The 15,639-nt window shown below is 56.5% G+C and overlaps 1 protein-coding gene across 2 annotated transcripts in view; it reads left to right on the plus strand.

Annotated features, from left to right (window-relative positions):
* The window catches only part of LOC101068267 (tetratricopeptide repeat protein 28), a 74,751-nt gene extending 59,507 nt beyond the window's left edge, over nucleotides 1-15,244 (plus strand). Inside the window, exons 9-24 of one of the 2 annotated variants that reach the window (XM_029829107.1) lie at nucleotides 3,299-3,408; nucleotides 5,041-5,170; nucleotides 5,251-5,469; nucleotides 6,185-6,359; nucleotides 7,548-7,688; nucleotides 9,323-9,467; nucleotides 9,541-9,720; nucleotides 9,853-10,391; nucleotides 10,497-10,744; nucleotides 10,833-10,957; nucleotides 11,037-11,268; nucleotides 11,348-11,424; nucleotides 11,957-11,980; nucleotides 12,483-12,612; nucleotides 12,710-12,817; nucleotides 12,974-15,244. In XM_029829107.1, the coding sequence (XP_029684967.1) occupies nucleotides 3,299-3,408; nucleotides 5,041-5,170; nucleotides 5,251-5,469; nucleotides 6,185-6,359; nucleotides 7,548-7,688; nucleotides 9,323-9,467; nucleotides 9,541-9,720; nucleotides 9,853-10,391; nucleotides 10,497-10,744; nucleotides 10,833-10,957; nucleotides 11,037-11,268; nucleotides 11,348-11,424; nucleotides 11,957-11,980; nucleotides 12,483-12,612; nucleotides 12,710-12,817; nucleotides 12,974-14,574 (4,184 nt within the window). In that variant the 3' untranslated portion in view covers nucleotides 14,575-15,244. The remainder of the gene's footprint in view (nucleotides 1-3,298; nucleotides 3,409-5,040; nucleotides 5,171-5,250; nucleotides 5,470-6,184; nucleotides 6,360-7,547; nucleotides 7,689-9,322; nucleotides 9,468-9,540; nucleotides 9,721-9,852; nucleotides 10,392-10,496; nucleotides 10,745-10,832; nucleotides 10,958-11,036; nucleotides 11,269-11,347; nucleotides 11,425-11,956; nucleotides 11,981-12,482; nucleotides 12,613-12,709; nucleotides 12,818-12,973) is intronic. The other variant, XM_011615175.2, reaches the window with a different exon arrangement.
* The last annotated feature ends 395 nt before the right edge of the window (nucleotides 15,245-15,639 follow it).

Consider the following 15,639-nt stretch of genomic DNA (forward strand, 5'->3'; position numbering starts at 1 on the left):
GTTCTACAGTCAGACCGCAAAGAGAAAGAAAAAAATGGTGCCTTCACTACTCTTGACAGCCAATTATTCCTGCCCAACCTAGCCAGACCAAAAACTAGTTTTCCCTTGTTTTTTGTTCATCATTTTTCAAGTTGCTTGCTTTTTTTCCTGCCAAAGAAAGATTAATTGGACGGAGGGATCCGAACGCAACTCTGCACTGTGGCTACATGTGACCTGTAACCCGAGGCGCGCGTCACCTCCTGTGTCTGCATCGGGTTTTTCTGGGAATTCTCCTCCCAGTGCTACGTTCAAGGCCAGCGCCCGGCGCCGCCGCAGCGCTAAGCGAGAGGCGCTTCACACCATTAACACGCCGGTGTCATTAAATCAATACCGTCAATGTAGCAACTAATGGAGGCATTGCTCTTCCTTCACGCCGATTATGGAGCAACAAGCAGCAGAATTACAATATGAAGCTGCAACCTTGAACGATGGAACATTAAAATGGCACTGGATTCCAAGGTGATTACTGAAATTCCATATTTTAGTGGAGAGAGAAGAAATTCATCCATCTTTATTTGTCAGCCTCTGTTAAAATGGTCTCGAGGAGCTTCACACCGTCCCAGGGCCTCACCCCCAACAAGCAACCGTGGCAGGAAAAACTCCTGAGAGGAGAGGAGAGGAGAGGAGAGGAGAGGAGAGGAGAGGAGAGGAGAGGAGAGGAGAGGAGGACAGAGGAGACGAGGGGGGAGAGGAGAGGAGAGGAGAGGAGAGGAGAGGAGAGGAGAGGAGAGGAGAGGAGAGGAGAGGAGAGGAGAGGAGAGGAGAGGAGACGAGGGGGGGAGAGGAGAGGAGAGCAGAGGAGAGGAGAGGAGAGGAGAGGAGAGGAGAGGAGAGGAGAGGAGAGGAGAGGAGAGGAGAGGAGAGGAGAGGAGAGGAGAGGAGAGGAGACGAGACGAGACGAGACGAGACGAGACGAGGGGGGAGAGGAGAGGAGAGGAGAGGAGAGGAGAGGAGAGGAGAGGAGAGGAGAGGAGACGAGGGGGGAGAGGAGAGGAGAGGAGAGGAGAGGAGAGGAGAGGAGAGGAGAGGAGGACAGAGGAGAGGAGAGGAGAGGAGAGGAGGACAGAGGAGACGAGGGGGGAGAGGAGAGGAGAGGAGAGGAGAGGAGACGAGACGAGACGAGACGAGACGAGACGCGGGGGGAGAGGAGAGGAGAGGAGAGGAGAGGAGGGGAGGGGAGGGGAGGGGAGAGGAGAGGAGAGGAGAGGAGGGGAGGGGAGGGGAGGGGAGGGGAGGGGAGTGGAGAGGAGGGGAGGGGAGGGGAGGGGAGAGGAGAGGAGAGGAGAGGAGAGGAGAGGAGAGGAGAGGAGAGGAGAGGAGGAGAGGAGATGAGGGGGGAGAGGACTGGAGAGGAGAGGAGAGGAGAGGAGAGGAGAGGAGAGGAGAGGAGAGGAGAGGAGAGGAGAGGAGGGGAGGGGAGGGGAGGGGAGAGGAGAGGAGAGGAGAGGAGAGGAAGTTCAAAAAATCCCTTCCTGAGAGTTTGGTGGATTCAACATGTTTGTTCTCCAAGTCCACCAATAGAACAGCAGAAGCGTTTTCTGGAAGTTTCTGAGGAGACGACAGGAAGGAAGCTGAGTGATGCGTGTCTGGAGATGCTGCTGAGGGAGGCGACACGTGCACGGAGGCTGTGCACGTGTCGCCTCATCCTCAGCAGCATCACGGCTCCTTTGGGTGAAACCAACAGGACGACAGCAGCAGCTGGACCCTTTCCTAGAGCGGAGAGGTCCTATATCATGGTGGGACTGGGATTCCCTCGGAGGAGCTGGTGGATGTGGCCTCCTGCTGCCCCCCCCCCCCCACACACACACACACACACACACACATGCCGAGAGGCGTCTCCGATCCACCTGGGAGGGAACCAGCGTGTTCATTATTTAGAGAATTCCAAGCAACCATGGTGACAGCGGTTTGGGAACATTCCCAGGTGTAAACGCTCATATTTTCTTCCCTAAAAGTGGGAATTTGGTCCTGTCTGTCTCTGAATGGAGCCATCCGTGTGACTCACGGTTCCGGGGCTGGAGGGAGTGTCGGAACCAGGAACCCTCCGTTCCTGGAGACTGACAGCGGAGGCTCTGATCAAAGGGGGATCCAGAGTCACGATTGTTCTTCTTCCTCGGGAACGGACGGACGGACGGACGGACGGACGCTCCCACCCAGCTGCCAACAAGCCTTAAAGTGTTCCCTCCTCGCCCGTCGAGGATGGCGCGCCTACAGGGCGCACCAGAACCTCTGGGTGACGGGCAATAAATGATGCGGAGCAGAGGGAACAGGGGGGGTGACAGGCGGAGGGAGGGGCACGTCAGAGGCTGGCACCACTCGTGATTCACCTGTACCATTTCACTGTCAGCCGGGGAGTAAAGAAGCCAGAGTCGGTCGACGTCCCGACTTCATCAGGAAGAAGTATCAGAGCAGCTCTCGGAACGCCGAGCTTTTGTGGCGCGGGCGCAGATGAAAGGCGCCGGGCTGTCACCGAATGAGAAAGATCATTTAGATCCCTCTCCTGGTCCCAGCTCTGGTGCCTAATGAGGCCTAAGCAGTGCGGCGTCTCCCGGAGCGCCGCCACCGGAGTCGAGATGAAACAGGTAGCGGGAGCGGTGGGGGGGGGGGCAGAGAAGGGAAAACGAAGGCGGAAAGAAAGGGGAGCACGGCAGTCCTGCACGGGAGGAGGGCAGGCAGACGGAGGGGAGGGGGGGGGGAGATAAGGCGAGAGGGGAGGATATGGCAGGCTTCAAAGGCTGCCGACGAGCACGTACGCGGAGGCTCCGCCCCTGTGGCGTGCTGAGCGCCGCGGCTTATCGGGGCCAACGACTGTTTCAGGGATGCTGAATATACAGCTGGTGTGGACCAGAGTGCAAAAGGGCCCGCGCAGCGTGAGCGTGAGCGTGAGCGTGCACGGACACACGCCGGGGAACGTAACTAAGTAACTAGTGGATAGAACTCCACGTCATGTCCCGATGACACCTGAACGCCTCCTCCGGTGATGTAGGATGTTTAAAGTGCACGTGTGTTTGTTCAGCTCGCCAGGTGTCTGCAGTGACCACCATTAGTGCCCCCCCCCTTCAGCAGAGGTGTACGTGTGTTCTAGTCCCAGTGTGAGCTCCGTCTTACAACTCGGGCCAAGTATCCGAACCTGTTCGCTGTCAGAACATCAGTACCACGCTAGCTTACATCTGTTACGCTGAAAGGTACCTAAGAGGCTCCCTGCGCTGAATAATTTTGACTCTCCTCTCTCTTCCCCACCTCCTCCCCCCTCTGACAGGCCTGCGGCTCGCCGAGCAGCTGGCTCGGCGAGAGGACGAGGCGAAGATCCGCCATCGTCTGGGGCTTTCTCTGTGGGCCAGTGGGAATCTGGAGGAGGCCCAACATCAGGTAAAATAGCGCTGTAGCGGTGCTGCTAATGTGCTGCTAATGTGCTCCACGCTGTCATCCAGGCAGCAAACGACGTAAATGTGTGTGTGTGTGGTCTCGGTGGTCCTTGGACTAAATACACGTTGTTCCGGGCTTTGCCCACCTGGCAGCACGGACCCAACGCCGCCCCCGCCACAGCCTGTCGGCACGCCTCGGCTCGCGCTTCCCCGCAGACGGGAGCCGACAGCAGCAGCTGCCACGTGTCTGTCGGGACGTTTTCCATCTACCTTCAATATCTAAAACAGTGCTCACCCCCCCCCCCCCTCCCACGCAGACGTCAGTGCGACCCAGATAGAGCTGCGTCCCCCCCACCGTCCTGCATCATCCGTTGCCAGAGTAACTTTGGCTGCTCGCAGTTAGCCGTGACAACAGTCGGGAAGTGCGATTTAAGCTAGGCGGTGTTGCCGTGGAATTCCCAGTCCGTTCCAGCTAAAATAGGGTTCTAATGCCGGGAGGTTTCCACTGGGCGAGTGTGAGCGGTGCATGTTTGGAATCTTAAACTGGGCGTTTCAGTTTCCCAGCGTTGGACGGAAGGACGCTGGTCCTCAGAGGGTAGACGGAACCTTATTCATGAGGTGTCCTTGGTAAACACCCGGACTCACTTCAAACCTCATTTATATGAAAATAGGCAAAACACGGGCATGGAGGAAACGTGCGTGTCCTCGTCTTTACGTTTGGAAGCAGCCGTAGTGTAACAGGATCCTCCGACCCAGGATCCTCATGAGCTGCTTCGGAAACACGTGTTGCAGGATCCTGGATCAGAACGTCACACGTCTGAGCTCCCTTTCCCCCTACCTGTGGTATCTTCCGTGTCATCAGACGAGGCTTCCCCCAGTGAGGCTAATAATGATAAATAATAAGATATAAAAGCATGTCGTATCAGCCTCTCCGGCGCCGTGGTGACGTTCAGATAAAAGCTGTGTTGGTGTCAGCGCTGCTTAAATCACGAGAGGGTTTTCCAGCTCGATAACAGCAAAGAGGAAATTGGTTGATTCTACCTGCATCGCAGCCCGAGGGAGTCGCTGCGGATGCGGCGCATTTGGAATCCGGCCCCTTTTATCTCTGCGAGGAAGCGCGTCGGGGTATAAGAACGCGTGGAAGCTAGCGTTGCTGCGGCGGTACCGCCACGCGACTGCTGCCTAGCTTAGCATCATGACCTTGCAAACGCTGCAGCATATACTTGCACGTTGGAGCACAGCGGCCACGCGGCGTCCTCACCCGGCACCAGCGCCTGGTCTGGTTAAACAGGGTGAGCCGAGGGCGTGGGCCCGGGACTCCTGGAGAGAGCTTCCATGGCGGCTTCAGTCATCCCACAGCAGGAATCAATAAATGCTGCTGTGATTCAGCGCCCCAAATGGCTCCGCTGGATGGACGCTGTGTCGTCTTTCATTGTAATGTCACTAAAAAGGGAAGTCCAGTGTGGTTCTGCTGTAGTTTCTGGCCGCCCTCCCTCCCTAAAGGAGCTTTACTGGTGTTGCTGGCTGATGTTGTGGACCATCTACTGAGATGCTGCTGAGCTGCTGCCATCTAGTGGCCGTTATCATTGAGGCCAGCTTTGGCCAGACTAAAATCTGCGTTTGTTTCTCCCTGCAGCTGTACCGAGCGTCCGCTCTCTTTGAGACCATCCGCCACGAAGCGCAGCACAGCACAGACTACAAGCTCTCCCTGTTCGACCTGCAAACCTCCTGCTACCAAGCGCTCCAGCGGGTCCTGGTCAGCCTCGGTAGGCCCGCCACACCTCCTGGTCCTCACTATTTAATGGTGACAGACAAGGACGCTCCTCATGACCTCTGCTCACCACAGGACATCACGACGAGGCGCTGGCTGTGGCAGAGCGGGGGCGGACACGGGCCTTCGCGGACCTGCTGGTGGAGAGGCAGACGGGCCAGCAGGACTCGGACCCCTACGCCCCAGTGACGGTGGAGCATATTCTAGAGAGCGTCAACAGCCAGAGGGCTCTGGTGCTCTACTTCTCCATGGCTGCTGGATATCTGTACAGCTGGCTTCTGGCTCCTGGCGCAGGTACGCTCCGCTTTCTTTACACCTTGGAACTGCGGCCAGAGTTTTCCCATTCCCAAACAGGAAGCGTCCGAGACAGAGCTCATTGTTGGGCTCCATTAGCCTCATTAGCTTAGTGGTAATCGTGGAAGCAGATGCGGCTAAGTTGACATGAAACAAAGCTTTTTTTTTAATCTTGGATCTGTCGGCGTTGGGGTTCGGAACGGCGGCCGCTGAACACCGGAGCAGCCAAACACTTGTTGTTGCTCTAAAGTTTAACGGGAAGCCCGGAAAAAAGCGACAGGACTGATGGAATTATTAACGACTGTGATCCCCCCCCCCCATGGGCGATATTGATCCAGATGCAGAGAGACATCAGTCATATTCCCAGAGACACACACACACACGTTCACACACACACACACACACACACACACACGCGCACGTGTGCTGCGCTCCACCCCTCCACTGATGTTGCCAACTGATGGAGGGCAGCAGCAGATGGCTCAGGCAGCCCGCGCCCGTCTCTTATTGAAGGGATGTGTTTTATTCATCTGATGGGGCGGCCGCAGCCCCACCCCCTCACTCAACCCCCCCGACGTTCCCGCGCGCGGCGGCCAAGCGAGTCCCCGCGTGAGGAGAAGCGGCGCGACCTGCGGCTCGTTTTCAGTCCTCCCTCCCGACGTCTCCTTTAGCAACGACGCGGAGTTGTTGACGCCGTCTCTCCGTCCACCCACAGGCATCCTGAAGTTCCATGAGGTGTACCTGGGCGAGGGCGTGGCAGACAGCGGCTCAGAGTTCCAGGACGCCGGCGGGGGCGGCGGCGGCGGCGGCGGGCCCATGAGCAGCTCCTCGCTGGAGCAGCACATCTTCAGCGCTCGGGAAGCTCTGGGAGTCGATTCCTATTACAGCAGGTGAGATGTTCCCAGCTGGCGCCGGTTCGTTTGGAAATAAATAATGTAATAACTGGTAATAACAGTTCGCCGGTAACGTAATAACCGTGGCTGGTGGTGACGTCACCGGCGAGGTTCCTTTTTGGCTTCGCTGCCTTGAAAATGCAGTTTTTAAACGATTGGTTGATCCTTTTGCTCCTGATTATTGTTGAGTGGAGCTGCTAATCATCCCAAAATTTGAGGGGATCTGATTATTGTATTCACACACACAAACACACACACACACACGCACACACACGCACACACACGCACACACATGACACAAGAAAAATGAGAGGATTCTCCAGCGGCGCCGACACAGTGAAGGGGGACGTGTTTGAATAAGACTTTCTTTTCTCCTCTGGCTATAAATCCTGGCGGTGTTGACAGGCTGCCATCCACGAGGGGGGTGGGGGGTGGGGGGGGCGGGCGGAACAGATGTGTGCATTAAGGAGTTTGCTGTGAGGTGACATGTGCCAGGAAATAAAAAAAAAACCTTCAGACACGGCAGATTACTCCTGCTGCGCGTTACGGCCACTGTAAATATTTATTCTTCTATGTTTGCCGCGGCGGTGCAGCGGTTAGCCCTGTCGCCTCGCGGCAAAGGCCCCCCCCCCCACCCCCCACCCCAACCCCCCCACGTCCGTGTGGAATTTGCATATTGTCTGGGTGGGCGGAGTCCAAAGACCTGCCTTTAAAAGAGGTGAATCAGCTACTGTAAAACAGACCTGATGGGGGGGGGGGGGTGGACCGTGGGAGAGTCCCCGGAAGAGCATAACAAACCTCTGCTGTGGTGCCTCATGAGCAGGAGGGCGAATCTGCTGCGGCAGCTTCTGCTGGGGGTGGGGGACGCTGACACAAGCGTTACGTAGATCAGATACGTCAGATGAGAGGTCCAGGCCCAGTAGCTGGGAAGGGGGTGGGGGGGGGGGGGGTGGGGGTGCTGGTGGGCTCCCTGCAGACTGGATCAGTAACACAGGCACTGGAATGAAAGGATTTAAGTCGGGGTGTTGGACCAAGCCTGGGAAATGAGGCCAAGTGTGTGTGTGTGTAGTGTTTCTGACAGCATAGGGATGTGCGCCTGATTCATCTGCAGAGGAACAATGTGAACCGCCTTTAAATTCTGTCTGTCTGCCTGCCTGCCCGTCTGTCTGCCTGTCTGTCTGCCAGGGGGGGGTCGAGCAGCGAGACCGAGAGCGAGGCGGGGGATCTGCTGGACCAGCAATTCGAAGAGCTCAACAACAAGCTCAACTCGGTCACCGATCCAACTGGCTTCCTGCGCATGGTGTCCCGAAACAACCTCTTCAACAGGTAGCACCCCCCCCCCCACACACACACACACACTCACACTCAGAACTACCTGGGTCGGAGGTTCTGCTGCTGCTGGTGCTGGTGTGGGAAAGAAGTCTCTCTTCCATTGTTTCACCAGCACGCGGATCCTCTTTATTCAGCAGACGGAGGAGAGCTAAAGCCCCTATCAACTGCTGCCTCTGATCAAGCCTCCGCGCACGTGTGTGTGTGCGTGTGTGTGCGTGTTTGTGTTAGCCGTGTAGCAGTGTGTATTTAAGGTGTCGCCCCTGTTTGTGTTTACTTTATGGATTTTTCTTTGTGGACACTTGTGCCAGCAGCTCCGTCCGTCTCTTTATGTGTGTACACTGATCGCTATAGTAACATATACGGAGAGGGTGTGTGTGTGTGTGTGTGTGTGTGTGCGCAGGGGTCATATTCCTTGTCTTCGTCCACACTTGAGCTGCTCTTTGATGAGATGGTAATTCCATCTTTAATTGAGTCTGGGTGCTCGTTAAGCCCCTTTAATGGGCTGCCAGTAATAATCCTCCCATTCTTTCAGGCTTCCACATCACAAAGCCGCTCAATCTTAACCCGTCGGGCGAGCGTCACCCGCGAGATCGTGGCGCTGATGGTGTAAGGTTAAGGAGCCAATCGTTCATTTCATTGTTGGAGTCAATGAGAATCAGCTTCGCTGCGCACGTGCGCGCGCGCCGGCGCGAGCGGCGTCGGGGCGGACGCGCCCTTTAAAGAGCAGCGCGCGGCGATGGGACGTCTCCATCATCCATTCCCCCTTTTTTACACCCACATCTGCGCTTCATTATCAAGCTTGGCAGGATTAGAGGAGGAAGGTGGCGATATTAAAGCCTCATCATGTCTAATCCCCGCTGGAATCATCGACTACAGTAGGACTAATGTGCTCGTATCCACGGCGATTCCGACACAAAACGGAATATTTATTTAAAAGCATTCCAGCAACAGCCTCGGGCTCTGCTCCCCACTTGACTCGTACCCTCTTTGAGCTCGTACCTCCTTGTCAGGCCAACAAACAATTGTTTGCCCTCCCGTGGAGGCTCCTGACAAGGCCCTGGGGGGGGGACTGATGCAGGGAGGATATCCAGGGGCCCGGGGCTGCCGTGATGAATGTCTGTTTGCTGAGGAGCTGGAGGAAACTCAGGGAGCAGATGGAATTTCGTGACACGTGTGGCCATAAAGCTCAGCCTCCTGTGTGCAGATACCTCCACAGGCGTCTTCACCCCAAGGCCGTCGTTAGCAGCTCTCAGCGCGTCGTCTGTCACTGCCAACACGGGCCAACACACACGCGGCGCGCCCCTCGTAATGGGCCCGGCTCGCCTTATGTCAACTGGAAGCTCGGAGCTTTAATTAGAGTTCAAGTAGTTGTCAAAGATAGGAGGAGCCTTAATGATGAAAGCCTGTTGGTTCAGCTTCGGATTCCTCCCAAATGCGAGGGTCCGAAGCTCAACACCGCCATCTAGCGAGGAGTCGGTGCATCGGTCGAGTGAACGTTGCGTCTCAGCCCTATTTTTTCTTTAGTTTGCTCGGACTCATTCATGGGGATGAACCCACTGAACACTGACTGTGCAGGTGTGAATGCTTAGAAACAAACCTATGATGATGTGTGTAATCCAAACCTGCAGGAGCTGCCAGAGTATGACCAGTCTCTTCAGCAACACCATGTCACCTGCCAAAGAGGGGAACTCTTCCCTGCCTCGCCGCTCCAGCAACCTCGCCAAGCCTCCCCTCCGCGCGCTCTACGATTTGCTGATCGCACCCATGGAGGGGGTGAGTACTACCTTTCAGCGCGATGCTCTGACCCTCGTTGGCATGTTTGGGTTACATCCCTCCCGTCTGACAGGGCCTGATGCACTCCAACGGGCCCGTGGGCAGACACAGGCAGCTGGTGATGGTGCTGGAGGGGGAGCTGTATCTCATCCCCTTCGCCTTGCTGAAAGGAAGCTCTTCCAACGAGTACCTGTATGAGCGCTTCAGCCTCATTGCGGTGCCCTCCATCCAGGGCCTTGGATCAAACGCGAAGGTCTTTGCCCCTTTTTAATGACCAAAAAAAAGTCTGTGGAACATCTAAGCTAGTTTGTGTTAGAGTTATTATCATTGAACCCGACTGTAGTTGCATGGAACTGTGATGTAACCGCTGCCGTGATGCTCTCAGGCTCACTCGCGGCGCCCCGGACCCGCTTCCTGTGGCGGCGTCTCCATGGCGGCGGTGGTGGGGAACCCCAGGCTGCCCTCCCCCGTGATGGACCGCTGGCTGTGGGGGCCCATGTGCTCCGCGGAGGAGGAGGCCCAGATGGTGGCCGAACTGCTGGGCTGCCAGCCCCTCACCGGCCCGGCCGCCACCAAGGAAAGGGTAATGAGCGCGCTCACGCAGGCCGAGTGCGCCCACTTTGCCACGCACATTTCCTGGAAATTGGCGGCTCTGGTGCTCACCCCGAACCCCGAGGGCGTGCCCGGCGGCGCGAGCGCTAGCATGGGGACGCTGGGGAGGGGCGCGGGCGGGAAGCGAGGCGGCAGCGGCCGGGGCCGGAAAGGCTCCGCCGGGAGCGGCTTCACCATCCCGGAGGCTCTGCTGATGCAGGATGACGGCAGTGACGCGGAGAGCATCTGCGACAGCCCCCCCCTCCAAGAGTTCCTGCTCACGGCTGCCGACATACTGGACCTGAGGCTGCCGCTCAAGCTGGTGGTACTGGGGTGAGTTGGCGAGTCGTCTCCCGGACCCATCGCACCCATTTCTCCCTCTGCGCTTCATGCTAACCCCCCGACGGCTGCGCTACATCACGGTTGTCATGGCTGCAGGTCGTACCAGGAGTCCAGCAGCAAAGTGACCGCCGACGGTGTGGTGGGGCTGACCCGAGCCTTCCTCGCTGCCGGCGCCCAGTGCGCGCTGGTGTCCTTGTGGCCGGTGCCTGTCGCGGCCTCCAAAGTCTTCGTCCACGCCTTCTACACCGCCCTGCTCAACGGCACCAAGGCCAGCGCGGCTCTGGCGGACGCCATGAAGACGGTCCAGAGCAGCAAGCAGTACTCGCACCCTTCCAACTGGGCAGGTCAGAACGGCCGCCCGTCCTATTGCGTAACAGCGCCAGATAAATGGGTCCAACTCCCGCTGACCTTTTGGGCGTTCTCCTTCTCCAGGGTACATGCTGATCGGTAACGACGTGAAGCTCAACAGCCCCTCGTCCCTCATCGGCCAGGCCTTGGCAGAAATCCTTCAGTATCCGGACCGAGCGCGCGACGCCCTGCGAGTTCTACTCCACCTGGTGAGGCGCGAGGCACCGGCGAGCGGGTCGACGAGGCCCCGACGGTCCCGCTGAGCTCTGCTGCTGCTGCTGTGTGCAGGTGGAGAAGTCTCTGCAGAGGATCCAGAACGGCCAGCGCAATTCCATGTACACGTCGCAGCAAAGCGTGGAGAACAAGGTGGGCGGCGTCCCCGGGTGGCAGGCCCTGCTGACGGCCGTGGGCTTCCGGCTGGACTCGGTGGGCCCGGGCATCCCCGCCGCCGTCTTCTTTCCCACTGCGGACCTGGGAGACAGGCTGCAGCAGTGCAGCACCACCCTGCAGTCACTACTGGGTGAGTGAAACGGCGGCTACCGTGAGAATGTCCCTGGTGCGTGAATAACCAACCAGTCCCGTTTGGTCCCGCCGCTCAGGTCTGCCGCCGCCGGCTCTCCAAGCGCTCTGCAAGCTCATCACCGCTTCAGAAGCAGGCGAGCAGCTGATCAACCGGGTAGGTTTGCAATTGAAGGAGAGAGGAATGAACCATTATAGCTAATTAAGATCTCAGTGGACGCCTCTGTGCTCCCGGGCTCTGACAACATCAGAATGCTATCAAGCTATGCTATTTCCTTCTTGCGTAGCGTCAAGGCTGATTACGAACTCGTGCACTGGCAGCTCAACCTGCAGCTTATCGGGCCTTTAAAATGCTGCTGCTAACGAGCAGCCCTGCGGAGCTTTGAGCCCGATCTGAGTCTTGTACGAGCTTGCGACGGATCAGAATTCGTCTTATGCAGCGGAGCTTATCCCTGTTTATGGGGACCACGTGGCTGCCACATGCTCCCTGTAAGAGGCTAGAAATGCTGAGTGACAGCTGTGTTTTCATTTAAAGCTAAAATGATGTCACTCCGCCTAAAACGCAGCTAATTTATGGTTGTCCTCCTCCTCTGAGTTAATCGGAACCCTGTTATTCTGTCCGACTGGTCCGTGTGCATGTAATAAAAAGCCTTTTCTCTTTCCCCCTTGCGCAAACGTGCACTCTGAAGGCTGTTAAAAATATGGTGGCCATGGTAAGTGCGCCTTCACCCCGCTGCTTCTGTCCCCAAACCATCTTCTCTTCCCGTACAAGCTGCATGGAAATTGAAGTGTTGTCTAATGAGTGCATGTTTAGCTGTAATAACCCGGGTGCTCGCTGTATGCTAGAGCTAGCGCATGATTTCAGCATTAGCAACCCTGGTTCATGAGGGGTTAGCTGGAGTTCTCACGCTCCTGAAAAGTAAAGGAGATGACGCAGGCCTCTGTATCCTCCGCCATTACGCCACCTTGACAAAGGTGTCTCTGTTCCAACCCAAGTAATCCCATAACAAAATGGCCAAGTGTGCTCGCAGGCACGGGCAAAGCTCGGCTCAGCTTAACTACGAAGGTTCTGTCGCCAAATCCGCCCACGCGGGTTACGCAATAAGACGCGGTTGACGTTTCCCTGTGGTGGATGTGGTGGCGAGGCTTCGTTTGTTTTGCAGGGCGCGTCCATTAATCGCATCCCTTAATCGTTGCTGCCGTTTTCATCCGCAGCTCCACCAGGTTCTAGTGCAGCTGCAGACAGGAGAGAAGGAGCAGGACTTCTCTCTGCTGCCCATCCAGGTGTCCATCAGCGTGCAGCTGTGGAGACTGCCGGGATGCCACGAGTTCCTGGCTGCTCTGGGTGAGAACCGCGCATGCTAGCGGACGCAGCCTCGCGCAGTTTCTGACCTTCCGGGCGTGTGGATGTGTCTCAACCGTGCCTGTCATCCTCCATGCAGGATTTGACCTGTGTGAGGTCGGCCAAGAGGAAGTGGTGCTGAAAACGGGCAAGCTAGCCAACCGCCGCACCCTGCACTTTGCTCTCCAGTCTCTGCTGGCACTGTTTGGTAACTGAGCTTCCTTCTCCCCCTACAAACGCTGTTATTCATGTCGTCCCACTCTCTAACGATTCAGAGCTCCGTGACCCATATAGAGCAGGTTTCTTGGTCGGTGGGGTGAGCTGGGTGGCTCTACGTTAACGTCTATAAATGTCTTTTTTCCAGACTCTACGGAGCTTCCCAAGCGTCTCAGCTTGGACAGCTCGTCTTCCCTTGAGTCCCTTGCTTCGGCCCAGTCTGTGTCCAACCCCCTGCCCATGGGATACTCCAGCCTCCCCTTCTCTCCTCCTTGCCTGGACAATCAGGCCTCTGATGCCATCTCCGTTTACAGCCTCAGCTCCGTGGCCTCCACCATGAGCTTCGTCTCCAAGTCGGACTGCGACTTCCTCGGTCACCGGCAACGCAGCGGGGCCGCGGCCCACTACGCTGTCCACAAACACTCCCACGTCCCCCGCAGTCGCTCCTCCCCTCACGGGGCGGCCGCGGCGGCGACGGGGACCCGGGGGGACGATGAGGAATATGAAGGCTTTTCCATCATCAGCAGCGAGCCGCTGGGAAGCCACTGTGACTCTCTGCCTCTACCACCGGGCCACGGCCAACGCCACCGCACAGGCCGCGGGATGGTAGGCGGGTCCAGCGCCGGATCAGGAAGAGGCTATTCTGTATCCGTGTCATCCAGGGGCAGCGTTAGCACCCCGACGTCCCCCGTCAAAGTGTCCCTGGCGCCCAGTCCGAACTCGTCGTTCCAGAACGTGGGCAAGGCGAGCGGCGCCGACGCGGGGGAGTCGGACCAGTCTAGCACAGAGACGGACAGCACGGTCAAGTCTCAGGAGGATAAAAACGTTCCCCTGGATCCCCAAGAGCTCGCTCAGAAGATCCTGGAAGAGACTCAGAGCCATTTGCGCGCAGTGGGGAGTCTTCAGCGGGCCGGTCCGGAGGGTGGGCCCGCCGGAGGGGCCTCAGCCCGCAGCAGCGCCTTCCGTTCCTCAGAAACCAGCGCATTCAGCCGTCCCAACAGCAGTTCCAGCGGCCGAGCTCAGTCTTCCCCAAGGCCTAAACCTCCCTCCCGTTCTTCCTCCCTGCAGAAGGTGAGCTCTGGATACAACAGCCCCGCAGCCTCCGAGTCTTCCCAAAAGGAAGGCGGCCATTCTTCTCCCTCTCTGGACAGCCACGCACAGTTCAAATTAAAGTACCCCAGCTCCCCATACAGTGGCCACATTTCTCGCTCCCCATCTAACGTGTCTCCCAGTTCTGGTCACCAGTCACCAGCCGGCAGCGCCCCTTCCCCCGCGCTGTCCTACTCCTCCACTGGTTCCACCTGTTCTACGTCAGCCGACGCCCCAGACCTCGACAGGCTAAGAAGAGGAGTGATCGATGAGAAGGTCCAAGCCATCCACAACCTGAAGACCTTCTGGTCGAACGCTGCGGCTCAGCAACATCAGCACCAAGGTCCCGTCAGGGCTAAACACGGCGCCCCCGGACCGCTCGCCTCGGCCAGCAGAGACGTCCTCAGCCTTCTGAACCTTTCCCCGCGCCATTGCTCCCCTAACGAGACCCAGGACAGCCTGGAGCTGCGGGAGCTGGGGAAGCAGACGCTCGATAGCGCTAGCAAGAACTCCCCCAACGGACACCACCGCTCAAAGGTGGCCCCATCACCGACTATTTCCACAAGCAGCAGCCCCGGGGCTCGCTCTATGTGTCTACCTGCTGGCAACGGATACAAGTTCCTGTCACCTGGAAGGTTTTTCCCGTCCTCCAAATGCTGAGGCCACCCTCCACTTCGAGGGGTCGTTTGTGAGGGCGCGGCCGGCAGAGCAGGGCACTTTCTGAGGACCACTCGTGTTTTCCCCCCCTTGGATTGATGGCTGAGAACGATCCTGCACAGGTGCATGAAGGGTTGAAGTGTGTGTCGTCTTTGTGCCCATAACACTGTACATGGCAATGAGAGCTCCTCAACGACCTGATACTGTGTTTGTGTGTCAGTGTGTGCGTCGGGTAGATGTAAACGTGGGCCTGGATACGACCCAAGCGACCGAGCTCCTTCCTTTTGGTTTGTTTTCCAATTTAATTGTTATTATTATTGTTTGTTGTTGTGATTAATGTAATGATAATAATAATTATTATGTTTTGTAAATTAATTCACGTGTTTCACAATCAGTATTAAGCGTTTTTATATTAAAAGAAAAAGAACAGACCTGCGCCATGTAATGCTGGTTGGAGTGGGGGAAAAGATTGACTATTTTTTATTGAAATCAAACGGCACTTTGCCTGATTTCTTTGTGAATTGTCTGCTCTGAAGCATGGGTCCTCTTGCTATTCAGTGTTAAGTACAATGTATGACTTTTTAGCCCATGATTTTTTGAGATTAAACAAGTTTCATGACAGCCATTGGTCATTTATCAGTAAACTGTTTCAATAAAAAAACGTCACGATTGCGTTGCTGTGTTCTTTTCTACCCAACACGTGTGGATTTAAACACCATACAACTCTGGGCAACGTCACCGAGGGGCAGATTTTAATCTTAATCTTTAATCTTGTGCTGACTGTGAAGGTGGCTCAGTTCCACTACAGTCTACCTTATTTTAAATTTAAAAGATACCCTTTTTTAAATGTCTTTTTGTGTGTGTGTAAGACACTTTCTGAGCATCAGGTTGCACTTAAGCTCCACTTTACTGGTCAAACCTGTTCAACCAAACCTCGTGTTGCTGTATCGGGCACAACTGGTGCCGTTGTTGGCTAATTCCTGTGCTAAACTTTACTTTTGCTGGTCGTCAAAAGCTCCTTTTTTGTCCTTTTATTTTGAGTTGAGTTTGCGCCAAATTCGAGCGACT

The sequence above is a fragment of the Takifugu rubripes genome, chromosome 21, assembly GCF_901000725.2.
Source record: "Takifugu rubripes chromosome 21, fTakRub1.2, whole genome shotgun sequence".
Lineage (NCBI taxonomy): Eukaryota > Metazoa > Chordata > Actinopteri > Tetraodontiformes > Tetraodontidae > Takifugu > Takifugu rubripes.